This window comes from Stenella coeruleoalba (genome assembly GCF_951394435.1).
Source record: "Stenella coeruleoalba genome assembly, chromosome: 5".
Classification (NCBI taxonomy): domain Eukaryota; kingdom Metazoa; phylum Chordata; class Mammalia; order Artiodactyla; family Delphinidae; genus Stenella; species Stenella coeruleoalba.
In genome coordinates, this window is record NC_137150.1 from 75,800,987 (window position 1) to 75,827,925 (window position 26,939).

Genomic DNA, 26,939 nt, shown 5'->3' on the forward strand with positions numbered 1-26,939 from the left:
TATTTACCTTCCCAATGAGGAGTTTTTACCAGCCAAGCTTTTGGGGGTGGGGAGCACGCTCAGCCTTCAGTGTGACAGGGCAGCCAAAGTGGAATGATAATTTCTCATGGATATTTATTTATTTTTGTCTGTGTTGGGTCTTCGTTTCTGTGTGAGGGCTTTCTCTAGTTGCGGCGAGCGGGGGCCACTCTTCATCGTGGTACGCAGGCCTCTCACTGTTGTGGCCTCTCCCATTGCGGAGCACAGGCTCCAGACGCGCAGGCTCAGTAGTTGTGGCTCACGGGCCTAGTTGCTCCACGGCATGTGGGATCTTCCCAGACCAGGGCTCGAACCCGTGTCCCCTGCATTGGCAGGCAGATTCCCAACGACTGCGCCACCAGGGAGGCCCTCTCATGGATATTTAACCACTGGGAGCCTCCAATTATCAAAAGTCGACGTTTAATAATAAGTTGTTGACAATGCATAAACAATTCTAAGAAAAACCTGGTGAGAATGGGTTAATGATTTTATCTTCCGAAAGGATTTCTTGGGCCTGTGTTCTATTTAATTACGGGAAAAAGTCCTCGGGAGAGACATGGGGTCTCATAAGAGCGCCAAGTGCTGGTGAACTGGGTCTGATGCGATTGTTCTCCTCTCCTGGGGGCAGAAGCAGGAGTGCCTGGAGTTCGAGCTGGGAGGTCAGCAGCCTCCTGTCCTCAGCTCTGGCACATCTATTCCGGTGAGATCCCGAGGGAAGTGAGGTGGGGTCAGAGGAGAGCCGTGAAAGAGAAAAACAAACTGGAGACAGTGAGCAGACCCGGGACCTGGGCTCTTTGCCCTGGAGAAGAGAAGGCTGTGGAAAACCCCAGCCAAGCTGTCATCGTGCAGTTCCAGGGCAGGGGCCCTCGACCCTGGCTGCATGTTAGGTTCACCTGGGGAGCATTTAAAACCACTGCTCCCTGCTGCACCCCAGACTAATTAGATCAGAATCTCTGGCAGTGGGATCCCGGCTTCAGTGTATGTTTATGCTCCTGGGCCATTCCAAGGTGCTGTCAGCCAGGTTGGAAACTAGCTGTCCAGAGGGAAGCCCGGTGCCCTGGCACCGCTGGTCTTGAGAAGCAGAACCGGGTCTAACTCTTCTAACTCCATTAAATGTGGAACCACCGCGGGCCCCCGGCCCAGGTCCTCAGGGCATTTCCATCACCTGCCTTTAGGGAGAGAGCAAGATGCTCTGGTGGAGTCTGGGCGCCATGGTTCTTTCCCCTCCGAAGGGTGCAGAGAAGGGGGCTCAGTGGGCAGTGCTGTTCAGAGGAAGGGGCAACTGCAAGTGCTTCATCTCCGTGGCAAACAAACGCATTCGTGACTGCATCAACTCCAGCTGACACTGCTTGTCTGCTGAAGGGGAATTTCACTCTGTGTAGAAAGCCTTCACGGTGGAGTTACAGACAGATGTCTTACTCCCAAAAGAATGGAGGTGTGTGTCTCTATGTATAGTAATGGCCATGTTGAATCCCTCTGCCGGCCCACGCCTCCTGGCCCCCATCATCCCAGCCTGTCACTCCCTGGGGCACTGAGAGCATTAGCAGCACTTTTCCTTCGAAACCTGCAGAGTTTCCTGGGTGCCTGTGTACCACTGTGGGGCTTCCTTCCCAGGAGGCTCCTGAGAAGGCAGCTGCCCAGAGATAGGGAATGAAGGGGGTGTCTTTTAGGCCTGCACCCCCAGTTCTTTTCTCACTTTGGGGGATAATTTATATGATTTATCAATTACATAAGTTAAATATGCATGCCTTCTTGTTTCAACATTTTAACTAGTACAGAAGTTTACCAAGTACAATGTGAAAGCCCTCTTTCATCTTACCCCTAATTTCACTCACCTCCTCAAATTAATGCACAATTACTTTTTTCTGAATATTCACATATACACATGCAAATATCTCAGTTGGATTTTTTTCTCACAGAAATGGAATTATGCAGCCTGTACACCTCTGCAACTTGCCTTTTTCTCTTAGCATTGCCGTCCCCAGTCCCAGACATCTCTGTTTCCATGAGAAAGCCCAGATTCTCACGTTGCTGAGTGGTCTGACTGTGTATGTGTGTTCATTTTCATCAAGGGCTGGGAAGTACCTAATCTAAGCAGGAAATCCATCTTTCCTCCAGTGACTGAGGGAAGGCTGAGTGGTTTCCTAGTCAAATAGATGGTGGCCAGATCCCTGTCTGCATGCCCTCCCCTCCCCAGCTCGGATGTTTGGTCCTGTGAGGGAGCTGTCAGGTATGAAAGTAGATAATGCTTGTCTACACTGGCCTGAGAGCCCCCAGGGGCACCGCTGCTGCCTAGCTCTGGGGAGCGTGAGGGAAAAGCCAAGCTGATTTGCCCAAACCCAAGGGGCCGGATGAGAGAAAACTGACGAGAGTACAAGTTAACCTGACAGACACCAACTCACAGGTACAGAAGTGAGGAGGGGGTCATCTGGGAAGGTTTGGGGATGAGGGAAACGCTGGTTTCGTTGAGGAGGAGCTGTAACACTCCTCTTGTGAGGGGAGACTGGAGGGAGGGAGGAATGCACAGGTATTATCGTGAGGGCCTCCGATTCAGTCACCTGCCCATCACACAAAACAAGAGTTTTTTGAGCACCCATGCAACAGGCATCATCTTAGCCACTCAATCTATGTCACTTCAGGCAAGTCTTATTCAACTGAGCTACAAATAGTTGTTCCCATTTTACAGATGAGCAAATCTGAGTCTTAGAGAACTAAACTATCTTGCCCAGAGTCTCACAGCTCACAGCTAGTTACATGTGGGCACTGTGAGGGCAACCCTGATCTCCGTTCCTCCCACGCCACCCTGTGCCTTCCATAGTCTCAGGGCCATCCCTTGTGCTGTCCACACAGTGGACACTGTCCACCAGTGGGGACAGAGATCTGCTACCATCAGAGCTGGGGGAGAAGAGTGTGACAGCCGGCGTGCTTCCCTGGATCTTGAGACCTGTCAGGGTCTTTGCTGCATGCCTCTCAATGGGAATTTTTTTCTAACTTTATTTTGATATAATTTCAAATTTACAGAAACGGTGCAAGAATAGTACAAGAAACTCTTGTACACCCTTTACTTAGATTCATCAATTATTTGCATTTTGTTCCATTGTTTTGTCGTTCTCTGTGTATAAACTCATATATATATACACCATTCATCAAATATTCATATCTATGTACCTATATACACTGTATATATACTATATATACACTATATCTGTTCATATATATTCACCATTCATCATATAGACATATATATACCATTTACAAATAGAGACATCATGCCCTTGATCTCTAAATATCTACTGTGTATCTCCTAAGAACATAACCACAATGCAATTATTAAAATCAGGACATTTAACATTGAACCGATACTGTTTAACCCACGGTCCCATATTCAGTTTTTGTCTATTGTCCCTCTATCCTTTATGGCTGCTTTCCCCCATCTTGATGGGAATTCAGTCTCAGCACTCCTGGAAAACTTTGTGCACTCCTCCAGCCCAGAGTGGGTCGTCTCCCACCTTTGGAGAGAGAACAAGAGAGACGTGCGTGGGCCTGGGGGAGAAGTATCCCCACTGTGATGGGGATGGGGGGCGTGGGTGGACAGCAATACCCTTCCTTGTTGGACCTCCAGATGCCCATTTACTGTGCCCGGTGGGGCAGTGCTCAGGCCCAGGCCATAGCCAAACAAGCCCCTGGGCTGGAGAGCAGGAAATGAACGTATTGGTTCTGCCTCTAATTGAACATGTGGCCTCAGTCAAAGCCCTTCCTCCCTCTGCACCTGTCAAATGGGGACTTTCTCCGACTGACCCCCCAGGCCTTTTCCAGCTCTGACATCAAGACATTCAATAGAATGCTTTTCTTTGGAGTGATACAGCGCAGGTGGGGCTGGCCAACACCCTTTGTATCATCTGGTACATGAAGGGTGGAAGCTCCGGCAAGCATGAACACACAGCAGCAGAGATATCCTGATGGGAAGGAGGCCCTATGCATAGAGTCCAGGCTTAGTGTGTCCAGCTGGAGGGGATCTGACTGGAATTTTGTGTGAGAGAGGCATTGATGAGGTTGAAGGATGGTTTGAGAAAATACAGAGAGGCACTGCCAGTGCGATAACAGGCTCAGGGGTTCCTCCTATCAGTCCGTAAAGCTGACGGTCTTTTAGGAAAGAGAGAGAGGAACATCCACAAGGTGCTTTTACAACTAGGGGACAGGAACCAGTGCCTGTCCATCTCTGAAATTTCAGTGCCTGGTGTGAAGTAGGGATATAATAGGTATTTCACTTTTCCAATGTATTTTTGAGTTCCCCTGCTTCTGGGATCTGGGGAGGATACAGCTGAACCACTTTACGTTCCATGCCTGGCCTTGACCTTGAGCTTCACCTCTCATACCGGTCACTTTGACCTCACTGACTACTATCCCAGATTACGATGCTCTTAGATATCTTGGCCTTGGACTCCTGTATGTGTCTCTCTCTGAACCCCAAAGTCATCTTTGAAAGCGTCTTTGGATATCAAAAGCAGTGTCCAGTTATCCAGAAGATTTTCTCCAGGATCAAATCTTTCTTTTGATCAAACGCTCTCCAGGATTCAGAGGGCTGGAAGGAAATGCTGGAGGGGTTAAGACTTGGCATCGAGACTTGCTTGACAGGGAAAGATATGGGCCCGGGAGAGAAGCGGGACTATTTCCATGAATGTCTTTGAAAGCTGGCACCAACTCCTGGTTACTCCCAACCAAAATACTGGTCTCTGAGGAGTGATGGTGGTCATGCCACCCTCCACCACACCACGCATGTGGACCTGTGCTTCCACTCCCGGGCTGCCACCTCCAGATCCTTCCCAGCTCTTCCATTGTCTCCCACAAGCCAGTTTAATGGCAGGATGGATCCTCCCAGGGAAGGGCCTGGAGGATGCCCATCAAACAACACTGACACTGCTGTCCTGGCCATGCTGGGCTGACTCTTTCACAACTGTCCTGACGTTCTGTGCCCTGGGGGCTCAGGGCTGGGTGTTTGCGGTAACAAGAGGAGCAGTGTTCCTCTGGAATCTTCTTACGTGACAGCCTTTGCTATGAGGGGATGTGTATAGGAAATTTGCCCAGAGATGTTCATTCTGGGAGAATGACTAATATTTTTCCACAGGTTTGTAAGGAGGGGTTGGAAAGGGCCTAATGTGTGTGGGGGGAGGGAGAGGGACATTGCTGGGGGGGGGGGTGGTTTCAAGTCCTCTGGAGCCCTGAGCCTCCCCCAGTGCAGGACAGTGAGATTCAGCCTTCCACCCCCAGGTCCTCACCTCCACCGTCCTGTTCTGACACAGCCCTGCAGCGTGGGTGCTGTCCCTCCACACGTCACCCAACCCGAGTCCCCTTCGGGAGCTCGTGGCAGAAAGTTAATGCTGATTTTGGGAATTGTGAAGGGTTTGATGTCTATTTTTAGCTAGCTACCTAAAAAAGGAAATGTCCCCGGAGAGGCGGAGATCCAGGAACCTCCCTGTACCCTAGGCTGTTCATGCCACCTCCCCAATTCCCTTTGGCTTTCCATTATCTCAGACCCTTTTGAAGCTGTAAGACCTGCCTTCAGGCTCTGTAAATATCTCCCAATTGCTGGCTCTGATCTTTCTGGAGATCACTGGAGAGAGGGACTCATGTGTCTTCAGATTGAGCAGTCTGGAAACTTCTGTGGGGTGCTGACCTCTGCCCTCCCAGGGCAGAGGAAGGTTCATGAGACCAGGACTAGGTGGGTGGGGGCAGGCTGGGGCAAAAGCAGAAGATGGATTACCCAGATAATTGGAGGCCAGCCTTCCCAGCCCAGCCCCATGTTTCCCAGAAACCTTCTAAATTCAGTGCTTTGATTTGTGATGTTCTTATTGGGTTGCTTCACTTCTTCCAGCCTCAGTCCCCTGTCTGGGGTAGAAGGCCCAGCACCTGGCAGCTTTGATCTAACTGGTAACAGAGCAAGGGACCTTCTCCTTTTTGTGGAAAGTTGCACAAGGATTCAAGCCAATGGGCTTTATCTCTGAGCATCAGAGCCCAGGGGTGGGTTGGAGTGTTCTCGGGAATTCCCATGTTAACAGAGATCCTCGGGGGTTCCATTTATTCCTTTAAGAGCTGTTTTCAAGCCTGTGCCAGGTACTGAGCTACGCCCTGAGGATACAGGAAATGAACAGGATGGGCCTCGTTCCTGTCCCCAGGGAGCTTGCTGGGGTGTATGTGTGTTGGGGGCAGGTTTCTGCAATTGCAGTGCCTTGTGATGACTACTGATTGAACTGCCTTGGAGGAGCATGGAACCCATCCTGGCAGCAGTGATGCGTGAGCTGAGACCTGTCCCAGAATGTGCAAGAGTCAGCAAAGAGTTGACAACAAAATCCTGGCATTGCAGAAACTGAAAGGCCTTCAGTGTAGAGTACAGAGCAGTGCCCCCCAGAAGCTGGCACAGGAACCGGCAACATCCACACCCCAGGAAGGTCAGGAATCTGTGTTTTCAGCAAGTCTCCCGGGTGATCATCATGCACACTAGATTTTGAGAACCACTGACATTGAGCATACAGGGCATGGGTGAGGGTGTTCCCCAAGAGTTAGAAAGAAGGCTGGGTCTGAAAGTCGGGGACAAATCTTGAAGGCCCTTGTCAGGTGAGTTGGACTTGATCCTAAGAGGCAGTTGGCAGCCACTGGAGAGGTTTCAACAGTGGAGTGACATCAGACTTGCATTTGAGAAAGACCATTTTGGCCACTGAGTGATGGATGTATTAGTGTGGGGAAAGGGGACCAGAGGTCTAGGAGGTGGTACAGTTAGGACTAGAATGGTAACAGTGGGGATGTGGAAGTGGGACCAAGGAGGTTATCTTGTTGATGGAATTGAAAGATGTCAGCTCGTGACCGGATATGGGCAGGGAGGGGGCCTTGGGAGAAATGGGGATGAGAAGCAGTATGGGGAGAAGAACCTGGATTTGGTTTTGGATGTGTTGGGTTTGCGGTATGTGCGTAGGGAAATGGTGTCAGGTAGTGGGATGTATGGGTGGGCCCAGGAGAGAGGTCTGGGCTCCAGGAAAAATGAGGGCAGCAGAAAGAGGGATAAAAAAAAGGAACTCAGAGGGCTTCCCTGGTGGCGCAGTGGTTGAGAGTCTGCCTGCCGATGCAGGGGACACGGGTTCGTGCCCTGGTCTGGGAAGATCCCACATGCCGCAGAGCGGCTGGGCCCATGAGCCATGGCCGCTGAGCCTGTGCGTCCGGAGCCTGTGCTCCGCAACGGGAGAGGCCACAACAGTGAGAGGCCCGTGTACCGCCAAAAAAAAAAAAAAAAAAAAGGAGAGGGAGGACACTCTGCCCTCCTTGCCTCACCCTGTGTCTGAGATTTGCAAAGATGGTTGGATTTTATTTTCCTTCTGTGATACTCCTCTCTGGCAATGGCTAGCACAGAAAGTTTGGGGTGCTGGAGAAGGGGGTGAGGGACAAAGGGCTGACAGCAATAATAAGATAATAAGAAGGGTGCATCCAGAGGAAAAGAAACTAGTTAGTGACCCAAGAAGTACTGAGAGCTTGGGCATCTGGACCAGCAAGAATTTTCCCTCTACTGAGGACATGAACTGGGGAAGGAGCTTCAGGTGCAGCATGAGCGACCTCGTATAGGTATAAAGCTGACCTGACCAACAGTGTGGAGACTAAACAGGTGAAGGAAAGTACAGAGCAGTCCTCTGGGGATGTGTTTGGGGAAGAAAGGTGAATGGGTGGTAGGGCTGGTGTTAGAGCTTGCACTTTATTGCTATACCTTCTTTACAATGTAGCTTAATTCTTTACAACAAATTTTATTTATTCTTCCCACAGTCTTTGAATGAGGAAACTGAAGCTCCAAGAGGTTAAATAACAGGCTATAAGTCACACAGCTTAGGAAGTAACAGGGCAGTATTCAAACCCAAGTCCAGTGCCAGAGCCTACACCCACTGCATTTCTGCAAAGGGACAGAGAAAGGTTTCAAGGACCTGGTTTGAGGACGGGGCAGATTGTCAGCTGGAGTTAAGAGGAAACAGGAGGAAAGCAGCCATACACTGGGCAGCAAGAGGGTTAAGTCCTGTTTCTCACTTGGCCACATGTCGTTTTATAAACCCAGCAAGTCATCTGACTTTTATTCAAATCCATCTCCTTTTTCATGAAATGGAAACAACGTGAAGTGCCCTGCTTGTGTTTGGTTGGGGTAAGAACCCAGTGAGAAAAAGGATGATGACATCATGGGTTAGAAACTCAACTTGCTGAGTCTAGCTCTCTACGAGAAACCAGGATTAGAATCCAGTGACTCTGCTTCCTAATCCATTAAATATGTTCTCCTAAGCACAGAACGCAGTTAATGGATTTCAGCAGATGGTCCTATAAAATATGTATAGAAGAGGATACAGAACATTGTTAATGTTTCAAATAGTTGTTACTGATAGGAACCAAACCAGTTTCAAATGCTAACCCATTCAAACAGGAGGCGCTCGGAATTTGTAGAACTACCATAAAACTTTGGCCTTCAATCTTATTTAACTGTAACATAGAAATATTGCTATTAGTTCAGGCTCTACTTCTGGCCAGGTAGGTTTACCCAGAGCCCCCAAGAATAGTATAGGGGGGCACTTTGGAGTCATCTGCTTTCACTTTGTGCCCTTCCTTGCCTTCTGATTAACTCCTAGCCCACCACTCCAGGGGCTGGCAGTCTCCTTCCCTGCCCCCAGAGCTCATCCGCAGCTACAGTGTGCTAGGGCTACCATAACAAAGTACCGCGGACTGGAGGACCTAAACATCAGAAATGTATTGTCTCACGGTTCTGGAAGCTGGAAGTCTGAGATCAGGTGTCAGCAGGTTTGGTTTCTCCTGAGGCCTCTCTCCTTGGCCTGCAGGTGGCGGGCTTCTTGCCTCACACGGCCCTTTTTCTGCGTGTGCATCCCTGGTGTCTCTCCGTGTGCCCAAATTTCCTGTTCTTATAAGGACACCAGTCGGTTTGGATGAGGGTCCACCCTAACAGCCTCCTTTTAATTTGATCACCTCTTTAAAGTTCCTGTCTCCAAATATAGTCATATTCTGAGGTATTGGGGGCTAGGGCTTCAACATATGAACTGCGGGGGACACCACTCAGCCCATAACAACAGCCCTCCACACAGTTCCTCTGAAGAGATGGCTTTCCCGCTCCCAGGAGGTCAGATCCCGGCTCTGGTAGGAGCCCCTCTTTCCTTCCCTTGAGGGCTGCTCTCTTCCAGTTGTGCCGTCTCCCTTCCAGCTGCCCTGGATGCAGGGAAGCAGGGGCTTTGTGGCTCGGCCAATTCTGAGGGTTCCGCATCCCATCCAGTATGCACTCCCGAGGGATCTGGCTTTCCCCGGCTCTTCCCTGCCAGCGTCTCTGCGCTCTTCCTCTCCACCTAGTCCTAGCCTTCTGCTTTCACACCTGTTCTCTTCTCTCTCACCTTGGAAGAAACGTTAGCTTGACATTTCCTCTTCTTCACCTGCTTCTCTTTGTCCCTTTCACCTCCAGAATTCTTGATGGATTAGTTGACTCCCTAGCTGTGTCCTTGAGAATCTACTCTAGAGCAACTTCTGACCCCACCATCCCACACAACCTGCCCTCTCAAATACCACCCATCACCTGATGCTGGTCGTATCCTCCCAGTACCCATCCTCCTCCACCCTGGGTTTCAGGAACAGTCCTTCCACAGCCCCTCTCCTTCAGCCCAGCTCCTCCCTGAGAGTATCAGCTCAGATCAGACCCTGGCCCTTTCTCATCTTTCACTGTACTCTTTTCCCCAAAGAACTGACCCATCCTCACAGTTTCCATTAATGATTGCATGTTGGATCCTAAAATCTTTGTCGTTCAGCTTCCACCAACTATCTCTAGAATTCTGATCCTGGGCTTCTAGCCAATACACAGATTAAACTCTTTCATCGACCACATTCTCTTGAGCCAAGCCAAACTCCTCATCTTTCACTCCTAGATTCCACGTTCCATCGATAAAATTTTTCCCATTTATTCAAGGAAGATGTCCCTGAGAAATCTTTGTTCCTCCCTCTTGTTTAGCCCCGGAATTCTTTTAACTTTTCTTCCATCTCTTATTTGTATTTTCTTTTCTGCTGCCTTTGCCAAGGCTGGACCTTGATGTGTTTCTCCTAAGAGTATGGCAATAGCCTCCTAATTGGATATTCTTGTGCCCTGGAACTAGAAAGACCTCCAGGGGTCCTCTAGCCCAGTTGGACTGCCGTTTGTGTTAGGACTTCCTGTTACTCAGGACAGAGACCTAACTCTCAAACTTGACATTCTAGACCAGCACTGTCCAATAGAACTTTCTGTGATGATAGCAGTGCTCTCTGTCTACACAATATGGAAGCCACTAAACATGCATGGCTATGAGCACTTGAAATGTGACTAGTGTGACCGAGGAACTGAATTTTTTATCTTCTTTAAATTGTCACGCCATCTTCGTGCCACTGCTCTCTGAAACCAGCCCTGTGCTCCAGCCACCCCCCACCAAACATCACCCTGACTCTCTACTCTGAGTCACTCGGTTCCTGATCAATGGGGCTCTTCTCTCCAGGTTAGATCATCTCGAGTCCTCAGGTCCACCCTGTGTCGCACCTCCCAGCCATCTCCTCAACAGACACTGCTTTCTCTTTCTCCATTTGAACAACTACATCATGTTGGCTGGATAAAACATTGTTTAACTTTCTGTTTAACTTTTATTTTGAAATAATTTCAGAACTATGGAAAAGTTGCAAAAATAGTACAAATATTTCTTGTATACCCTTCATTCACATTCTTCAAATCTTAATGTTTTATCATTTTTGCTTTATCATATGTTCTCTCTCTTTCTCTTCCTCTATTTTTCAACCTCTCTTTCCTTCTACCTCTTCACAAACACATATACACGTATACATACACACGTACACATTATTGTTTATGAACAGTTTGAAAGTAAGTTGCACATGTGGTGTCCTCTATACCTCAATACCTCAGTATATATTTCCTAAAAACAAGGACAATCTATTATAAAACCACAGCTATTTGATATAGTGTGGTTAGGGAGGATCTCACTGGTTAAGCAGCTCTTTCCCATTTTTCATATTATAATTTACATACAGTAAAATTCACCCATTCTGTTGCACAGTTCTTGACAAATGCGTATAGTCCTGTAACTACCACCACGACCAAGATATGGTTTCTACACCTTAAAATATGTCCTGTGCCCCTTAGTAGTCAACCCCTCCCCACCCACCTTTTCTCTGTCCCTACAGTTTTGCCTTTTCTAAAATGTCCTACAAATAGAATTATACAGTACACAGCCTTTGAGTCTGACTTCTTTTAGCAGAAGAGAAAGATGAATCATTGAGATCCATTCATGTTGTGTATATCAGAAGTTTGTTCCTTTTTATCGATGAGTGGTATTTCCTTGTATGACTGTACCACAGTTCATTCATTCTCCAGTTGAAGGACATTTGGATAACTTCTAGTTTTTGGCAATCACAAATAAACCGACTACAAACATTCATATACAGGTGTCTGTGTGCATGTAGGTTTTCATTTCACTTGGGTAAGTACGTTAGATGACTTTTGAACAAAGTTCTGAAAGAAATATGAAAATAAGCTATGAAGATAGCTTATTACATATTCGCCATATTGCTATTTAGACAAATGAATAGGTTAGTGTGGCAAAACTGGTCTGTCTGGGTCAGTTTTCTTATGTGAGTCATTTGGAGAATGGGGTGGGGTAAGAATGAAGGAGACCATTGGTTTGTTCATTCATTTGTTTGTTCATTCATTGATCCATTCAACAAACATTAAAAAAATAAAAGCCACGGTCCACAGTCTGTGACCCAAAGGAAGCCTGAGACCCTTGGATCCACACCAAGGACTAAATTTAGTCAGTTTATCTGACATAATTTCCCTTATGAGTTTCCTGAAAGGGTAAGAGAAGAGTTAGTGAGTTTGGGGTTATCATCATAGAAATGGACAATGGAAGCTTAAGCATTTTTCAGAGTTTTTATCTCCCTGGAGGCTCCGGGGACCCCTCCAGAGGCCCTGTTGAGAAGTGGTATTCAGTCGCTCATGAGGTTGTCCATGTGCGACTGCAAGGTCTCCAGAAAGACATATTCAAGGGAGGGCTCCATCTGGATGAGGGGCCAGTGGATCAGACTGTGCCCTCCTAGGATTCAGGAGCCTTGTAAAAAAAAATAATAATAACAGAAAATAACCTGTGAACTTCTTTGTTTCAGGTGATGCAACTGTGAAAAAGAAACCTGCCCCCAAGACACCTCCGAAGGCAGGTAATTGGTCACAGCAACATTTGCGGGCGAGGGAGTCATCTGCTTTGAGGGGTTTACCCTTTGCTCTGCTAGACTGACCACTGGGGATGTGGTCCCACCCCGCTCCCCGATTCAAGCTCTGCATTATTCAGGCTGAAATTTCCCCAAGAGTCCCTGTACACCTTGGTCCCCCACCCTCTTCCACTACTTGCCTTTTCTCCTGCTTCTCTGGTATGGACAGCATCACACGATACTGGTGACTTTCCCATCCCTGCTGTGAAATCCTGCTCACCTCTCTGTCCTCCAGTCTGCCCCTTACCGAGATAATCCACTTTGTGCTGTTTTCATGCTCTGCTCTGTATGTCCCTGTGATAGGAAACCCTGTCTGTTTTCCATGGAAAGACATTTGAGGATATGAACCATATTGAGCCTGTCAGCCAGGGTGACCTGGAGGTTAGAAGGCAAGATGCTTTGTAACTAATAAAGGAGTAAGGTCACAGATTCAAAAAATTAGGGTAAGGCACAAATTCCACAACAACCAACGAACGGAGAATCATGCCTTATAAATTGTGTGGGTCACTTCTGAGGGAATCAGGATCAAGAGACCAACAAACCTAGCAGATCCGTCAGCCCAGGTGTCTGAAGCAGTGGTCATTGCTCAGTCTTACCCTGAAGGTTCCGGAAGGTGAGAGAGGAGCAACAGACCAATGTGGCTGGCAGCGTCGAATGAGATTAGAATGTCTGAGGCTCCCTCCTCCTCGGAGCTCACTCTCTCCCTTGTCCTCCCCCAGCTGTGCCCCCTCAGATCATCCAGTTTCCTGAGGACCAAAAGGTGCGTGCAGGAGAGCCTGTGGAGCTGTTGGGTAAAGTGGCCGGCACCCAGCCCATCACCTGCACCTGGATGAAGTTCCGAAAGCAGGTCAGTAACAGAGGGCAGTGGCCCGAGAACAGCCCACACAAGTTCCAGAGCCATCGTGGGCCGAAAGGGATGAGAAATGCTGTGATGAAGGGCAGCATCGCTGCTCATCACAGGGGCCTGAGAAATGGGAGAGCCCCTCACACCCCTGTCACCCACCCACCAAATCTGAGCTCTTAATAACCTTTTCTTCTACATCTAGCAAGGATGCCTGTTTTATAGACAATTTGTGTGATAGAGAAGAATATGAAGGAGAAAACAGAAACCACCTATGGCCCCCACCTGATTTGGGTATCTCTGTCTAGAATTCTACTTGGAGTCAGGAAAATCGAACCAGTGACCTAAATGACCTCTCAGACTCTAGAGCTTTCTGTGATTCTGTGCCAGCTCACTGAACCCTATCTGTGGCGACCACTTAAACTTACCACATGCTGGAGAGATAAAAGTGCACCTGAGTATTTGAGTAGATCAGTTGTACGTTAAACAGAATTTTGGCTTACTGACCCAGAAATCTAACTTCCATTTATAACAACAGTCCTAGAGGAAAATGTTTGAATTTCCAAACCACCAGTTCCTTTTAGAGAAACTTGGGGAGCCTGGCCATTTTTCTGATCCCACGTTGGTAGTGTGTGCCCATGTGCCTGATGAGCAGGGGCCCCAGACCGGCAGGCTGGCCCTGGATCAGGACCTCTACAGAAGGTGTGATGACTTCTTCTGAGCCCTCTGTTGCTCTATTTCCAACCCATTCAAATTGTCCTAAGGCTCAGAGGTGGGAGGCTAGTACTGGGGAAGAAAGAAGAGTTGGACTCAAAAGATGAAGAAGAGAAGCTGGCCTTATCCCAAAGCATGTTTGCTTGGGTTTTGTCTGGGCTAGTGGTGTCTGAAGTAAGATGGAATCTCAACCCTCTTCAGAGACATTGAGCCAAGTCCCAGCTCCATCCAACAGAACTTTCTGTAGTGATGTAACTGTACCATGTCTGTTATCCAGTAGAGTAGCCACTAACCATATGTGGCTATTGAACACGTGAAGTGTGACTAGTGCAACTGAGGAACTGAATTTTATACTTCAGTTAATTAAAAATTGTTGTAACAGCTTTGTTGAGATATAATTCACACACCGTAAAATTCATCCTTTTAAAGTGTACATATATTCACAAGGTTGGGCAACCATTACAATTTTCTGATTCCAGAACATTTTTATCACCTCAAAAAGAAACCCCAGACCCATTCGTAGTCATTTCTCCCCTTCCCCCAGACCCTGGCGATCTCTCACCTGCTTTCTGTCTCTTTGGATTTGCCTATTCTGGGCATTTCATATAAATGGAATCGTACAATATGTGTTCTTTTGTGTCTGGGTTTTTTCACTTAGCGTTACGTTTTCAGGGCACATCCATGATGTAATATGAACCAATATTTTATTCCTTTTTTATGGCCAAATAACATTCCGTTTTCTGGATGTACCATATTTTGTTTATCTGTCCATCCGTTGATGGACATTTGGATGATTTGCCACTCAACTAAAATTTGAATAGCCACATCTGGCTGGTGACTGTGGTATTTGACGGCACAGAAGAGGTCAGAACCTACTGGGTGGGCTTTGTAAGTGATTTTGATCAAATCTGTTCTCCCACCATCCCATCCCAGAGCAGTGGAGGGGGCTGGAATGTGCCCTGTTTCCGGTCTGGAGCAGAGAGTGACAGCTCACTCCCGGCCACCAGACCCTGCTCAGTACCCTCCCTGCTCGTCCCAGATCTCGACCCTGTCAGGGCAGCTTGGCTCTAGATGCAGGAGAGGGGGAAGCTCAGAGTCTAGACCTTAGAGGGTCTTCCCCGCTTAGGGGGAAGCTCAGAGCCCAGACAAGACCAGCCCCACACAGCTCGAGCAGCTGTATCCACATCCCCAGGGGTGAGGAGTGTGGGTCGGAGCCCCCTTCCTTTCTGGCTCAAAGTCTCCAGTGCCTGCCCCACTCTCTGTCCCAGATCCAGGAGAGTGAGCACATCAAGGTGGAGAACAGTGAGAACGTCAGCAAGCTCACCATCCGGGCTGCACGCCAGGAGCACTGTGGCTGCTACACTCTGCTGGTGGAGAACAGGCTGGGCAGCAGGCAGGCCCAGGTCAACCTCACCGTTGTGGGTGAGTCTGGGGATGGGGCGCAGGGAAGGCGGGATGATGGACTTCCAGGCCTCATCTCCCGGGGCCGCTGCTTCAGCACGCGTTCCCTCTGCCCACAGGCTCCCTTTCTCCCCGCTCTCCCACTCCCTGCTCTCACACTGTTGCTGCCCTTCGTGCTTGTTGAGAATCCCAGACCTTGCACACACAGCGTTTTCCTCGTCCTATGAATCCCCTCCCAGTTTCCCTTTCTAGCCAGACTCTGAGCTCTACCACTCCAACTCTCTCCAGCTAGCCCCTGTGACCCCTTCTCCCCCTGGTCCACTGCCTGCCCCCAACCCCAGTCCCCTCGCAAACCCTCACCTTGAATCAGTGCTGCCTTTCAACTTCACTGCCGCTCTGCCTGAGTTCAGGGCACGGCAGAGAGACCACATCAATCTGCAGACTCAGTGCTGGGCTCTGTCAATGTCCAGGCTCAGCCAGGGCGTCAGCGCTGGTCAGTGCCCTCTCCCATACCCTGAGACAGCCATTCCTCGAGACCCCCTACCCTGCAGGCCTTGGCCACTGGCCTCTCTGAGAAATAGGAGGCATCAGGCATGAACTTGCTTGGCTTGGTGGTCCCACACCTGCAGGCGTCTCTCTATCTGTCCCCGTGCTGACTCCACCCTCCAGGCTCTGGGTGTTGCCCACCTTTCTCCTGTGCTCCGGACCCCAGGCTCTTGAGGGCTCCAACCCCCGCCACCCCCATTCTCTTCAACTTCTCCCCAATTTCTCCCATAAATGTTGCCAGGACTCTCCCATCGTCGCCATGCGCACAGGCACGCATAACTCCTGCAGTATCTCGTCTCACTCTGGCCACCCTAGCATCTTTCTCCTGCTCTCTCTTCACAGCCAAACCCTCTGAAAGAGCCAGTCTCTCCTCTGAGTCTCCTTCTTCACCTCCCTGGCAACAATCTTCAACTCCCTGTAGCCTCACCCCCAGGCCCCATTAGTCTTCTGGGACTGCTCTTCTGAGGTCACCTTGCCCTCCTAATCCCCAATCCACTCCCTTTTTCTTATCTCCTACATCCCAGGATTGAGTTCAGAGTCTGTCTTCAGACTGATTGTCAAGGTCACTTTTTCCTCTCCATCTCAATCACTGTGTTTTTCATGCCTTGGTCAACTCTCTCTTGAAATATCAAACTAGCTTCCTAACAGGCCTCCTACTGTCCGTCATGCTCAGCCCACTGCCCCCCCACACACACGTGGCAGGCGTTCAGGACAGCGAAGGAGCAGCAGATGGATAGCAGGCTGGTCCTAGAGCACTTTCGGGCCTTCATACGTGGTGCACACGAAAGCTTTTCACCTGGTGTTCTTTTTTTTTTTTTAACATCTTTATTGGAGTATAATTGCTTTACAATGGTGTGTTAGTTTCTGCTGTATAACAAAGTGAATCAGCTATACATATACATATGTCCCCATATCTCTTCCCTCTTGCGTCTCCCTCCCTCCCACCCTTCCTATCCTACCCCTCTAGGTGGTCACAAACCACCGAGCTGATCTCCCTGTGCTATGCGGCTGCTTCCCACTAGCTATCTATTTTACGTTTGGGAGTGTATATATGTCTATGCCACTCTCTCACTTTGTCCCAGCTTACCCTTCCCCCTCACCGTGTCCTCAAGTCCATTCTCTAGTAGATCTGTGTCTTTATTCCTGTCCTGCCCCTAGGTTCTTCATGACCATTTTTTTTTTTTTAGATTCCATATATACGTGTTAGCATACGGTATTCGTTTTTCTCTTTCTGACTTACTTCACTCTGTATGACAGACTCTAGGTCCATCCACCTCACTACAAATAACTCAGTTTCATTTCTTTCTATGGCTGAGGAATATTCCATTGTATATATGTGCCTCATCTTCTTTATCCATTCATCTGTCGATGGACACTTAGGTTGCTTCCATGTCCTGGCTATTGTAAATAGAGCTGCAGTGAACATTGTGGTACATGACTCATTTTGCGGTACGTGGGCCTCTCACTGTTGTGACCTCTCCCGCTGCGGAGCACAGGCTCCGGACACGCAGGCTCAGCGGCCATGGCTCACGGGCCCAGCCACAACGCGGCATGTGGGATCTTCCCGGACCGGGGCACAAACCCACGTCCCCTGCATCGGCAGGCGGACTCTCAACCACTGTGCCACCAAGGAAGCCCCATGACTCATTTTGAATTATGGTTTTCTCAGGGTATATGCCCAGTAGTGGGATTGCTGGGTCGTATTGTAGTTCTATTTTTAGTTTTTTAAGGAACCTCCATCCTGTTCTCCATAGTGGCTGTATCAATTTACATTCCCACCAACAGTGCAAGAGGGTTCCCTTTTCTCCACACCCTGTCCAGAATTTATTGTTTCTAGATTTTTTGATGATGGCCATTCTGACTGGTGTGAGATGATATCTCATTGTAGTTTTGATTTGCATTTCTCTAATGATTAATGATGTTGAGCATCCTTTCATGTGTTTGTTGGCAATCTGTATATCTTCTTTGGAGAAATGTCTATTTAGGCCTTCTGCCCAGTTTCGGATTTCACCTGGTGTTCTTTGATCTGATCCCCTTTCTTTAGTTTCCTTAGGTCAGGAGTTTTATCTCTGGGAAGGCCAGTGGACCAGAGGCTCAGGGAATAGGTTTCTCATCTATAAAAGACAGGAGAGACCCTTGACCCCCTCACTCTCTGTGGTGACTCCTATTTTAATTGTCTCCTCCTGGAGTCAGGAACACTTTGCGGGGGGGGATTGGTGCTATTGATCCGGTTCGCCTTTCCACTTAGACCGGAACCTGAAGTATTGATTTGGTGCCACGCCCCGCCCATCGGCTGGTAGCAGTTTCCAGTTTTCCTTGGTGTTCTCTCTCATCTGCTCCTGCTGGGGGAACGTTAGGGTCAAGTCCATGGAACTGCCTTTCTGTGGCCAGCGCCCCCTGCCCCCACGCTCCCCACGGTGCCCCCCACTCCCCTCCCCCATCACCACCATACGGGCTGCAGTTGTGGCCTTTTATGGTTGAGTTTCTCATTCTCCTCGGCCGGTGCTGACAGGGCCATTGGCGTGGCTGTCCGCCAGCTGGCAGGAGCGGCATGTTAAATGCCGTCCTGGGAGGGGAATGGAATGGAGGGGAAGGGCTTTCTGTCTGCTTCCCCCTTGGAAAGCTAAGAATAGAATTGCTCAATAAAATGAGGACTCGCGTTGATGGGTACAGCAAATCCACATTCATTCAGAGCCTGGGGATTTAGAATCAGTCCAAAGTAAATCTGGATGAAGCCCAGGTTTACCTGCATGTCTCTAGCGACATCTGTGTATTATCTGATCAGGGTTGATTAAGTAGATGTAAAATGTAAATGAGATGAAACAGGAATTGTTTGGCCTACTCCAGACAGTTACAAGCACTTTGGAAGCACCCATTTGTAAGCCAGCTACATAAGGCCAGTTTAGCACAACTTCTACTAATTAGCGGTAAATGTCTCTTCTTGTATGTTTTTTAAAGTACCCCTGTCTTTTCAGATAGTCTCTGACTCCTATTTCTTTAAATGATGATAAAAATTAGCCTTTCCCTGGCCTTCCCTGGTGGTGCAGTGGTTAAGAACCCACCTGCCAACGCAGGGAACACAGGTTCGAGCCCTGGTCCGGGAAGATCCCACATGCCGCGGAGCAACTAAGCGCATGTGCCACAACTACTGAGCCTGTGCTCTGGAGCCCGCGAGCCACAACTACTGAGCTTGCACGCCACAACTACTGAAGCCCACGTGCCTAGAGCCCGTGCTCCACAACAAGAGAAGCTACCACAACGAGAAGTCCGCGCACCGCAAGGAAGAGTAGCCCCCCCTCGCCACAACTAGAGAAAAGCCCGCGCACAGCAGCGATGACCCAACACAGCCAAAAATAAAAAAATAAATACATAAATTCATTCAAAAAAATTAGTCTTTCCTTCAGTTACTTTAAATGAGTGATGTTTAGCTATTTTGAAGGCTAATTATTATTATATGTTAAGAGATAGTGCAGGGATTTGTGATGCGCAGAGGACCTCTGCCCACGAGTGGGCCTCCAGCCTCAGCCTCGGAGAGGTGAGGGAGGGGCCTCTCGGGCAGGAGAGAGCAGCTGGACCCAGATGAAGCCCTTCATGCGACTTGTCCAACACAAGAAAAACAGGCCACTCTGCGTATCTTTAAAGGAGAAAAACAAAGCAGAGAGGATCCCAGATACCCAGTAATCCCCCAATGCTCTCTGAGCTTGGAACTTGCATGATTTTTAAGGGCAGGAGATTTCTCATCGTAATGCTTGGCTTGGGCTTAAGCAAGATGCATTCTTGATCTTATTCAGCCTGATAGCTGGGAAAATAACAGGCCCCTGGAGTGAGGGTTCAGAGACCTTTTAAAATCTCCTCTTGGCTCCGTCACTGGCCAGCTGGGTATTCTTGGTAAGCAAAGTGCCTTGCCTAATCCCGAAGGGCCGGGATTACCCAGATAGATAACCTGGGGGCCCTTGCAGCCCTGCCATTCTCTAAAAGCTGCAGGTGGCTGCTGAGGTGCCAGTGGAGGGAGGACCAGGTGGGGTTAGGCCCAGTCACAGACCATCTTCAAACACACAGGCACGCAGGGACTGCCAGCGCAGTTACTCCAGAGAAGCAGCAGAGATGAGATCCTCCGTTTTCCCAGGAGTGAGAACATTTGCTGGAGAGAAAATCCTGGAACTGGTACCATCGGAGCCCCTTCCTTTAGACTCAGCGTTTCCCATTCTGCTAGTCAAGTCTCCAGGGAGCCACGAAAGAATTCCAAGGAAGCATGGAGCTCGGGGCCCCGGACACTGAGCCCGCCTGGCCTTTGCCAGGCCATGCCCAGGCTTCCCTCCCAGACTGAGTGCGTCTGTTTCTTTGGCCCTGAGAGCAGGCTGTTCTGAGGACGTCTATTCTGTCCTGAGGGTTTTCGTCCCCAGCTCATCCGGCCTCCATGTGGAGCGCCGTAGGTTGGAAAGAACAGAAAGCATCAGGCTCAGCCCGTGGCTCCCGGGGCAGGCATGCGGGTGGGGCCTCCTAATCTCCTATGACTTCAAACTTGCGTCTGTTCTGAACTCCTTAACATGGCACCAAATTCCTTGAAAGCATTGGGGTTTCACTTTGAATTAAAGCCACCCTCCCCAAACTTTGCATCTTCTCTCATGCTGCAGGCAGTGACATATGTCCTGTGTCAGTTCTCTCTCTTTTAGCCAAGAGACTAAATTTGGAACAGGGTAGGGGATTAATAGTACCTTTTCCAAAATACCCATTTCTCCAAGTTTTCTTTTCTTGACCAAAGCAGGAGGGGAGAATATCAGTCAGTGGAGTGTATCTGTATTCGTCATCTGAAACTACAGGACATTAAACGTGTCCAGTCGGTTTTCCAGGCATTTCCTTTGAGGGAGGGAGGCAGGGAGTCTGTCCTTCATCTTTCTTTAGGCCTTTTGACTTCCTTAGCTGGGTCTTGAGAGGACTTGAACCACTTGCCTGTAAGAGAGTTTAGAGTAATAAACATCTTAGCCAACACCAGAGATATTTCTAAAAAGACCAACATATCTTTCAGAACAAACAGTTTTTCTAAGAGAACATATTGAACAACCCGTGAAAGTGGTTCCATCATAGGAGGCCTCCAGCGTGACTGCCACCGGTGGGGAGTGGCTGTCACAGTCCCAGAGTCATTCTAGGGCGAGTCAGCCCAGGCTGGGGTTGCTGGGTATGGATGGCTTCCGGGCAGTGCGTTCTTGGCTGGATGTAGAAGCAGCAGGGCTTGGGGGAGGGGGGAAATGAGTATGTGTGTGTATATGTATATGTGGATGTGGATGTGTGTATAGGTATATATGTATGTGTTTGTGTGTGTGTGTGTATGTATGTATAGGTGTGTGTGTATGCATGGACACATACACAGGCAGAATGTTCTTTTTCTTCTCAATATGCTTAAGTCATTTGCAGGGATTTTCTTTGGCCTTCCTACCTTGCTGAGGGGAAGGAGAGTAGAAATCAAGTACTTTTACCTGGGTTTGCTTATTTGATGCTTGCAAAACCCCTAAGAGGTAGATATATATTAACCCCATTTTCCAAATGAAAAAGACAAACTTGTCCTGGAAGTTAAGGAATTAGCTGGAATTCACATAGCTTATAAATTCACAGAGCATAAAACATGGCTTTTAATTGCCAGTTTGGGGAGCTCTAGGACTCAGATTGTCTTGGAGGAGATGAAGGCTTAGTGAACACTGGTATCTGTAACTAAACCAACCACCTGCAGAGACTAAATCTGAAGAATCGAATTCTGTTCAGATGAACACCTGCCAAAAATCAGCAGAACTAAAGAACCGCATTAATGAACACACTGACTACCGTGATTTGCCTTGAAGTTGGCAGTGTTACTGGTTCTTAGCATTACTGGTCTGAATGGGAAGGCGGCCAGACAAAGGGCCGCTCCCAGTTTGTGTCCTCAGCTCATTTTCTGGCCCTCAGTCAGGGATGATTGTGATTTGCTACGGTGGTTCGCTTTGAAATTCTCTATCTCATTTTATACCAGTCCTAGGAGGATGACAGAGAGAGGGTAGGAGTAATTTTTTATATATTATAAAGTTAGAAATAAACTTCTGCAATAATGATGACAGTAAAGGCTACTCAAACAAGACGCTTTTCTAAGAACATCTCACAACAACCTTGTGATCCAGTGCTATTATCATGCACGTTTTACAGACGAGGAAACTGTGGCACAGAGGGGTTAACAAGTAATGAATGAAGACAGAGCTGTATTCAAACCCAGTGTGTGACTTCAGAGCTCACTGTGCTGTACTGACTCCCAGCGGGGCAGGTGTTTCCCAGGTCCTAGAGAAAGTGGAGACTGACCCCTGGTTATGTCACAGGTCACTGACCTCAGGCCTGAAGGAGACACACACACACACACACACACACACACACACACACACACACACACACACACACACACACACACACACTGAACTCTCTCTCAAAGCATATTTTTGATGGGAAGCAGTCCATGCCTCCTGGGCAGCTTCCTAGGTCTGTTTACACAGAGAAATATGTTTTTGACTTGGGCAAAGCACAGGAAACCATGATGTGTAGACTGGAAACTAACCAAAAAAGAGGTTTTTTCTGAGCAAATCGGTATTTGTGGGGCTTTCCACATAGGCAGGTATGTACCTAGGTGTGGCCGTGTGGATGAGGGAAGGAGAGCCAGGACCAGGGATCGCAGCTCCTGTTCTCCAGGCTTCTCCCTCATGACAGAGCCAATTAAAGAACTTCTCGCCCTGCAGTCCTGCAGAGTTGGGTGATGTTGTGCTTCTCTCTCCCCAGACAAGCCGGACCCCCCGGCCGGCACGCCTTGTGCCTCTGACATTCGCAGCTCCTCGCTGACCCTGTCCTGGTACGGCTCCTCGTACGATGGGGGCAGTGCCGTACAGTCCTACAGCGTCGAGATCTGGGACTCGGCGGACAAGAAGTGGAAGGAACTAGCCACATGCCGCAGCACCTCTTTTAACATCCACGACCTGCTGCCTGACCGAGAGTATAAATTCCGTGTGCGCGCAATCAACGTCTATGGAACCAGTGAGCCGAGCCAGGAGTCTGAACTCACAGTGGTGGGAGAGAAACCTGAGGGTAGGCTGCCTTCCTTTCATCCCCGGCTTGCGATAAATGTGCATGACTTACCTTGTGTGTATAGAAGGCTGAACTGAGGTGGGTACAAGGGAACTGACAAGACATCACTGATGGCTGGCAGAGTCTTTTGGAATCTTGATTTCCAATGTTGTGATACTGATCTATACTCTAAAAGAGGTACCTATGATCCTTCAAAAAATACTGAACCACCGGTTTTGGTACACTCCCAGCAGGGCCGATGGTGTGTTAATCAGAAGCACAGTCCTGGGAAGCGGGAGCTCAGGTAGACCTATAGTTTCAACGTCTTGCCCTACCCACTCATCCAGCTCCCTCCTCTCTTGCACTCATATTTGAGGGTGAACTCAGTGTCAGGGAAGACCGATAAGATTGGGAGCATAAAATCTGACAAGGAGGACAGCTAACTATAATGAGATGGGCTGCATCCTATTAGACCAGTATAAACAAATTGCAGAGACATAGCAGAAAGCATGAATAATTTTGCCATGAAGGTTGGGAAAGACTTCCTAGACGTAATACGTATGCTGAGTCTTGGGAAAAGGAATAGGATTCCAAGAGGTAGGGCAGATTGGGAGAGGCATTCCTCACAGAGGAAACAGTGTGAGCAAAGGTACAAAGTGGTAGAAATGCATGGCATTTGGAGACTCGTGTGTGTGGCCAGGGCATATGCTGTGTGAGATAGAACAGGAGGAAGCAACACGAAAAGGAGAGTGTGGGTAAAATCGTGAGTTCATCAAAGGTTTTCAGGCAGGGGCTTGATGCAATTAGATCTGTGTTTTTAGAAAGAGAGTTAGAGGAAGAATAGACCTTTGGAACCCAAGGGGTGGTCTGGACCACTAGTCTTGGGATCCTGGGAGCCTGTTAGAAATGCAGACTCTCTGCCCCCCACTTCCCTAGTCCCTTCTGAACCTTCATTTTAACATTATCCACCCTCACCCCCCATGGATTCATATACACTTGAAAGTTTGAGAAGCACTGAAGTGGACTAGGGGGATGAGATTGGAGTCAGTGAAATACCGGTTGAGCCCCTGTGGTGTAGTCCGGGAGAGGTATAGTAAGGCTCCTTAGGAGGTGGAATTGACCATTCCTGATGACTTCTGGGGCAGAGAATTCAAGGGAAAAGTTAGAAGAGTCTAAGATTACTCCCAGGTCCCAGCTTGGGCAACTAAAGACAAGTTCAAGAGCCATTTAGAGGTTGATTATTATGATTCATGGCGGCTAACATATATTAAACACTTGCTATATGCTAACCATACATTAAGCACTTTATGTGCATTATGTCACGCATCTAACTCAACGAAGTAGATACTGTCATTACCCCCACTTTACAGATAGGGGAACTGAGGTTTAGAGGGGTGAAACTAGTTGCCCAAGGTCACAGAGCTTGGAAATGGTGTGTTGAAGCTTGAACTCAGAGCTGTCTGACCCTGAGCCTGAGCTCCGTTGGTTAAACTAATGGAGGAGGCCAGGCTGCCTCCCAATGACTTGGAGGTTAGATAGCAGGGAGTCCCAGAGAAGGTGGAAGTTCTGGCTTCGGTCCTGTTGAGTTGAGGTGTCTGAGGGATATCCATGGGGAGGTGTCTTCAGACTGTTGGATGGTTGAATCCAGAGCTCAGGAGAAAGGTTTAAGCTCGAGCTACAGGTTTGGGGCGGGGGGGTCTTCACTATTTAATTGGTAATTGAAGCCATGGGCATCAGTAAGTTCACAGAGAGGGGGGTAAAGAAAGTCTACACTGGTACAGAAATGAAGGAGCCTGCACGACCAGGAGAAAGGACTGAGAGGGGAGAGAACCAAGGGGAGGCTGGAGCTGTGTTGCAGAAACATGGAAGCAGCGAGTGTCAAAGAGGAAAGAGATGAGGATGCAAGATCTTTGGATTCAGCCCTTTGATAAGCCGTGATCTTTGAGAGCAAAGTCCATAGCGTTTCCACAGGGTCGAGAATGGTTGGCCTGGGGCTAAGGAATAAATGGAAGAAGGAGAGGCCAGGAGTATGGAACGTTACTTCAAGAAGTTTCATGTGAAAAGAAGAAAACGAGCGCTGTGAATTTAAGATGGAGGCAAGGGGGCAGGGAGGAAGGTGGAGGGAAAACAAGTGAAAGACTTCTAGGAGAAGAGAGAGCTGTAAGATGTGAGGTAGAGAGAAGACTAAAGGACCTGGACAGGGCGCAGGTCCTGAAATCACCATATAGCCAGAGGCATCATACGTATGGAAACTGTCATTACAGTTTGATACCCCTCTTTAGTTTCAAAATTTAGGCATAAAACAGATATTAAACTTTACTTTCAAATTAAATGAGGGCTCCAGAAAGAAAGTTTGGAGATTGCCAGTGGAAAATACACCAAATTTATAATTCTGCCTGTGCAGCCCTGTCTTGGGGGCCTTTGCCCAGGGAGCCCTAGAGATCCCCCAGAGGGCAGGTCTCTCTGAGAGCCACAGTGTGCTGTGGCGGCGTGGATCGTGGAGCCCGGCCCGAGAGAGCCCTGCCAGACCTCTTTGCAGTTTCATGGGGCTCCTGCCCACCAGCCGCTCACAGATGTCTTCTGGGAGAAGCAGTAACAAAACTGTCATCGGCCGCCCTTTGACATGAGCAGAATGGGAAGCAGACTGGTTCGAGTGGGCGTGCCAGGAGAGGCAGCCAGGTTCCAGTCTGCACGTTTTTAGCATATTACTTTGTCCAAGAAGATGACTCCCAACCTCCTAGAAAAGTGATAGAAAAGGGGTAACGTGGCAGTGAGATGTGCATTAGCTGGAAGGGAAAACTTCCAGGTCTTTTAGGGCATGTACCAGGAGAGACTGTAGAATACCTGTTGAGCCCCACACAGAGGACCAGAGGCCACAGGAGCTGCGCGTGTGGCTCTTAGGAGGCCAGGACAGCAGCTTCCAGGGCTGTGAGGACGGTCTGTGGGGAGGAGGGGCTGGGACCACTTGGGTCCAGGCAGGTGGCCTCTCCCTTCTTGCCTGAGGCCAGCTGAACCCCCTTCTGTGGTCCTCAGATTCTCTTCCTGGGGCCCGTCCTGGCAGGAAGCAGACAAAGGGAAATGTTGAAATTGCCTGCAATCCAGAGGAGGGGTCCAGGCCACCCAGGGCTTCCAGGCTGGAAGATGCTCCCACCCCCAGGTCCAGCTGGCTTGTCCCTGATGGGAGGGGGAAGGGGCAGAACAGCACAGAACATCCTCTGAGGGGCAGAGGATGAAGGGGGGGATGGGAGGGTGAGGGTAAGGGGGTGTGGCTTCCAAGTGAAGCTCTGTGGACGGCTCAGAAGCCTGTCAGTTATAGCCTGGGTTGATCATCTCTCTCCTCTTTAAAAGTGCAATGGCTCTCAGAGAAGTGGAGGGTGTGTGTGTGTGTGCACATGTGTAGAAGAGGGATGTGATTATAGTAGCTCATTTCTGTGAGCCCGTGGGGTCTGGTGGTCATAAAAAGTCAGTGCCAATCAACCCTCCTCCCTCTAAGCACAGCTAATGTTGGCTCTCACCTTCCCACCGCTACCACGGCCCCTCCAGCCTCTGCCTCAGCAACTTCAGTTTTGGGCTTCATCCGGACCTCTCAGTTCCATCCCCGCCCTCACTCTGCATTCACTCACTCAGTGTGTCCAGTGCCCCTCCTGTGTTCCAGGTGCTGCAGGGGCTCTAGGGATACGGTGGAGGCCACAGCATAGCATGCAGGTCTCCACCCAGCTCTGTGGCCTCCTTATGCCAGAGCCCCCCACCCCGCTAAGTCTAGGACCCGTAACCTGACAGCACCCCTCCTCGTCTTCCCAAACCTGAGTAAACGAGCACCTCCCCTTCCCCCTCCCACCCAACGCAGCCGCTCTCTCCCATCCCAACCAGGTCTGGATCTCCACTCCCACCATACTCAACTCTAACTCTGAAATCCGCTCCGTCCTTGCTCCTAATCCTAATTTGTTCTAGTCTGTATAGTTGTTAGCAAACAGCTGTGATAGAGGCTGCTTGCAGAGTGGGGTAGAGATGCAGAGCCCCCAGAGAAGCAGCGGAA

The 26,939-nt window shown here is 49.1% G+C and overlaps 1 protein-coding gene across 9 annotated transcripts in view; it reads left to right on the forward strand.

The window, feature by feature from the left end:
* The window catches only part of MYLK (myosin light chain kinase), a 268,618-nt gene that overhangs the window by 206,767 nt on the left and 34,912 nt on the right, over window positions 1-26,939 (forward strand). For all 9 annotated transcript variants that reach the window (XM_079922579.1, XM_079922587.1, XM_079922588.1 and 6 more), the window contains 4 exons: window positions 12,229-12,279; window positions 13,050-13,177; window positions 15,154-15,307; window positions 22,622-22,924. In XM_079922579.1, the coding sequence (XP_079778705.1) occupies window positions 12,229-12,279; window positions 13,050-13,177; window positions 15,154-15,307; window positions 22,622-22,924 (636 nt within the window). The remainder of the gene's footprint in view (window positions 1-12,228; window positions 12,280-13,049; window positions 13,178-15,153; window positions 15,308-22,621; window positions 22,925-26,939) is intronic.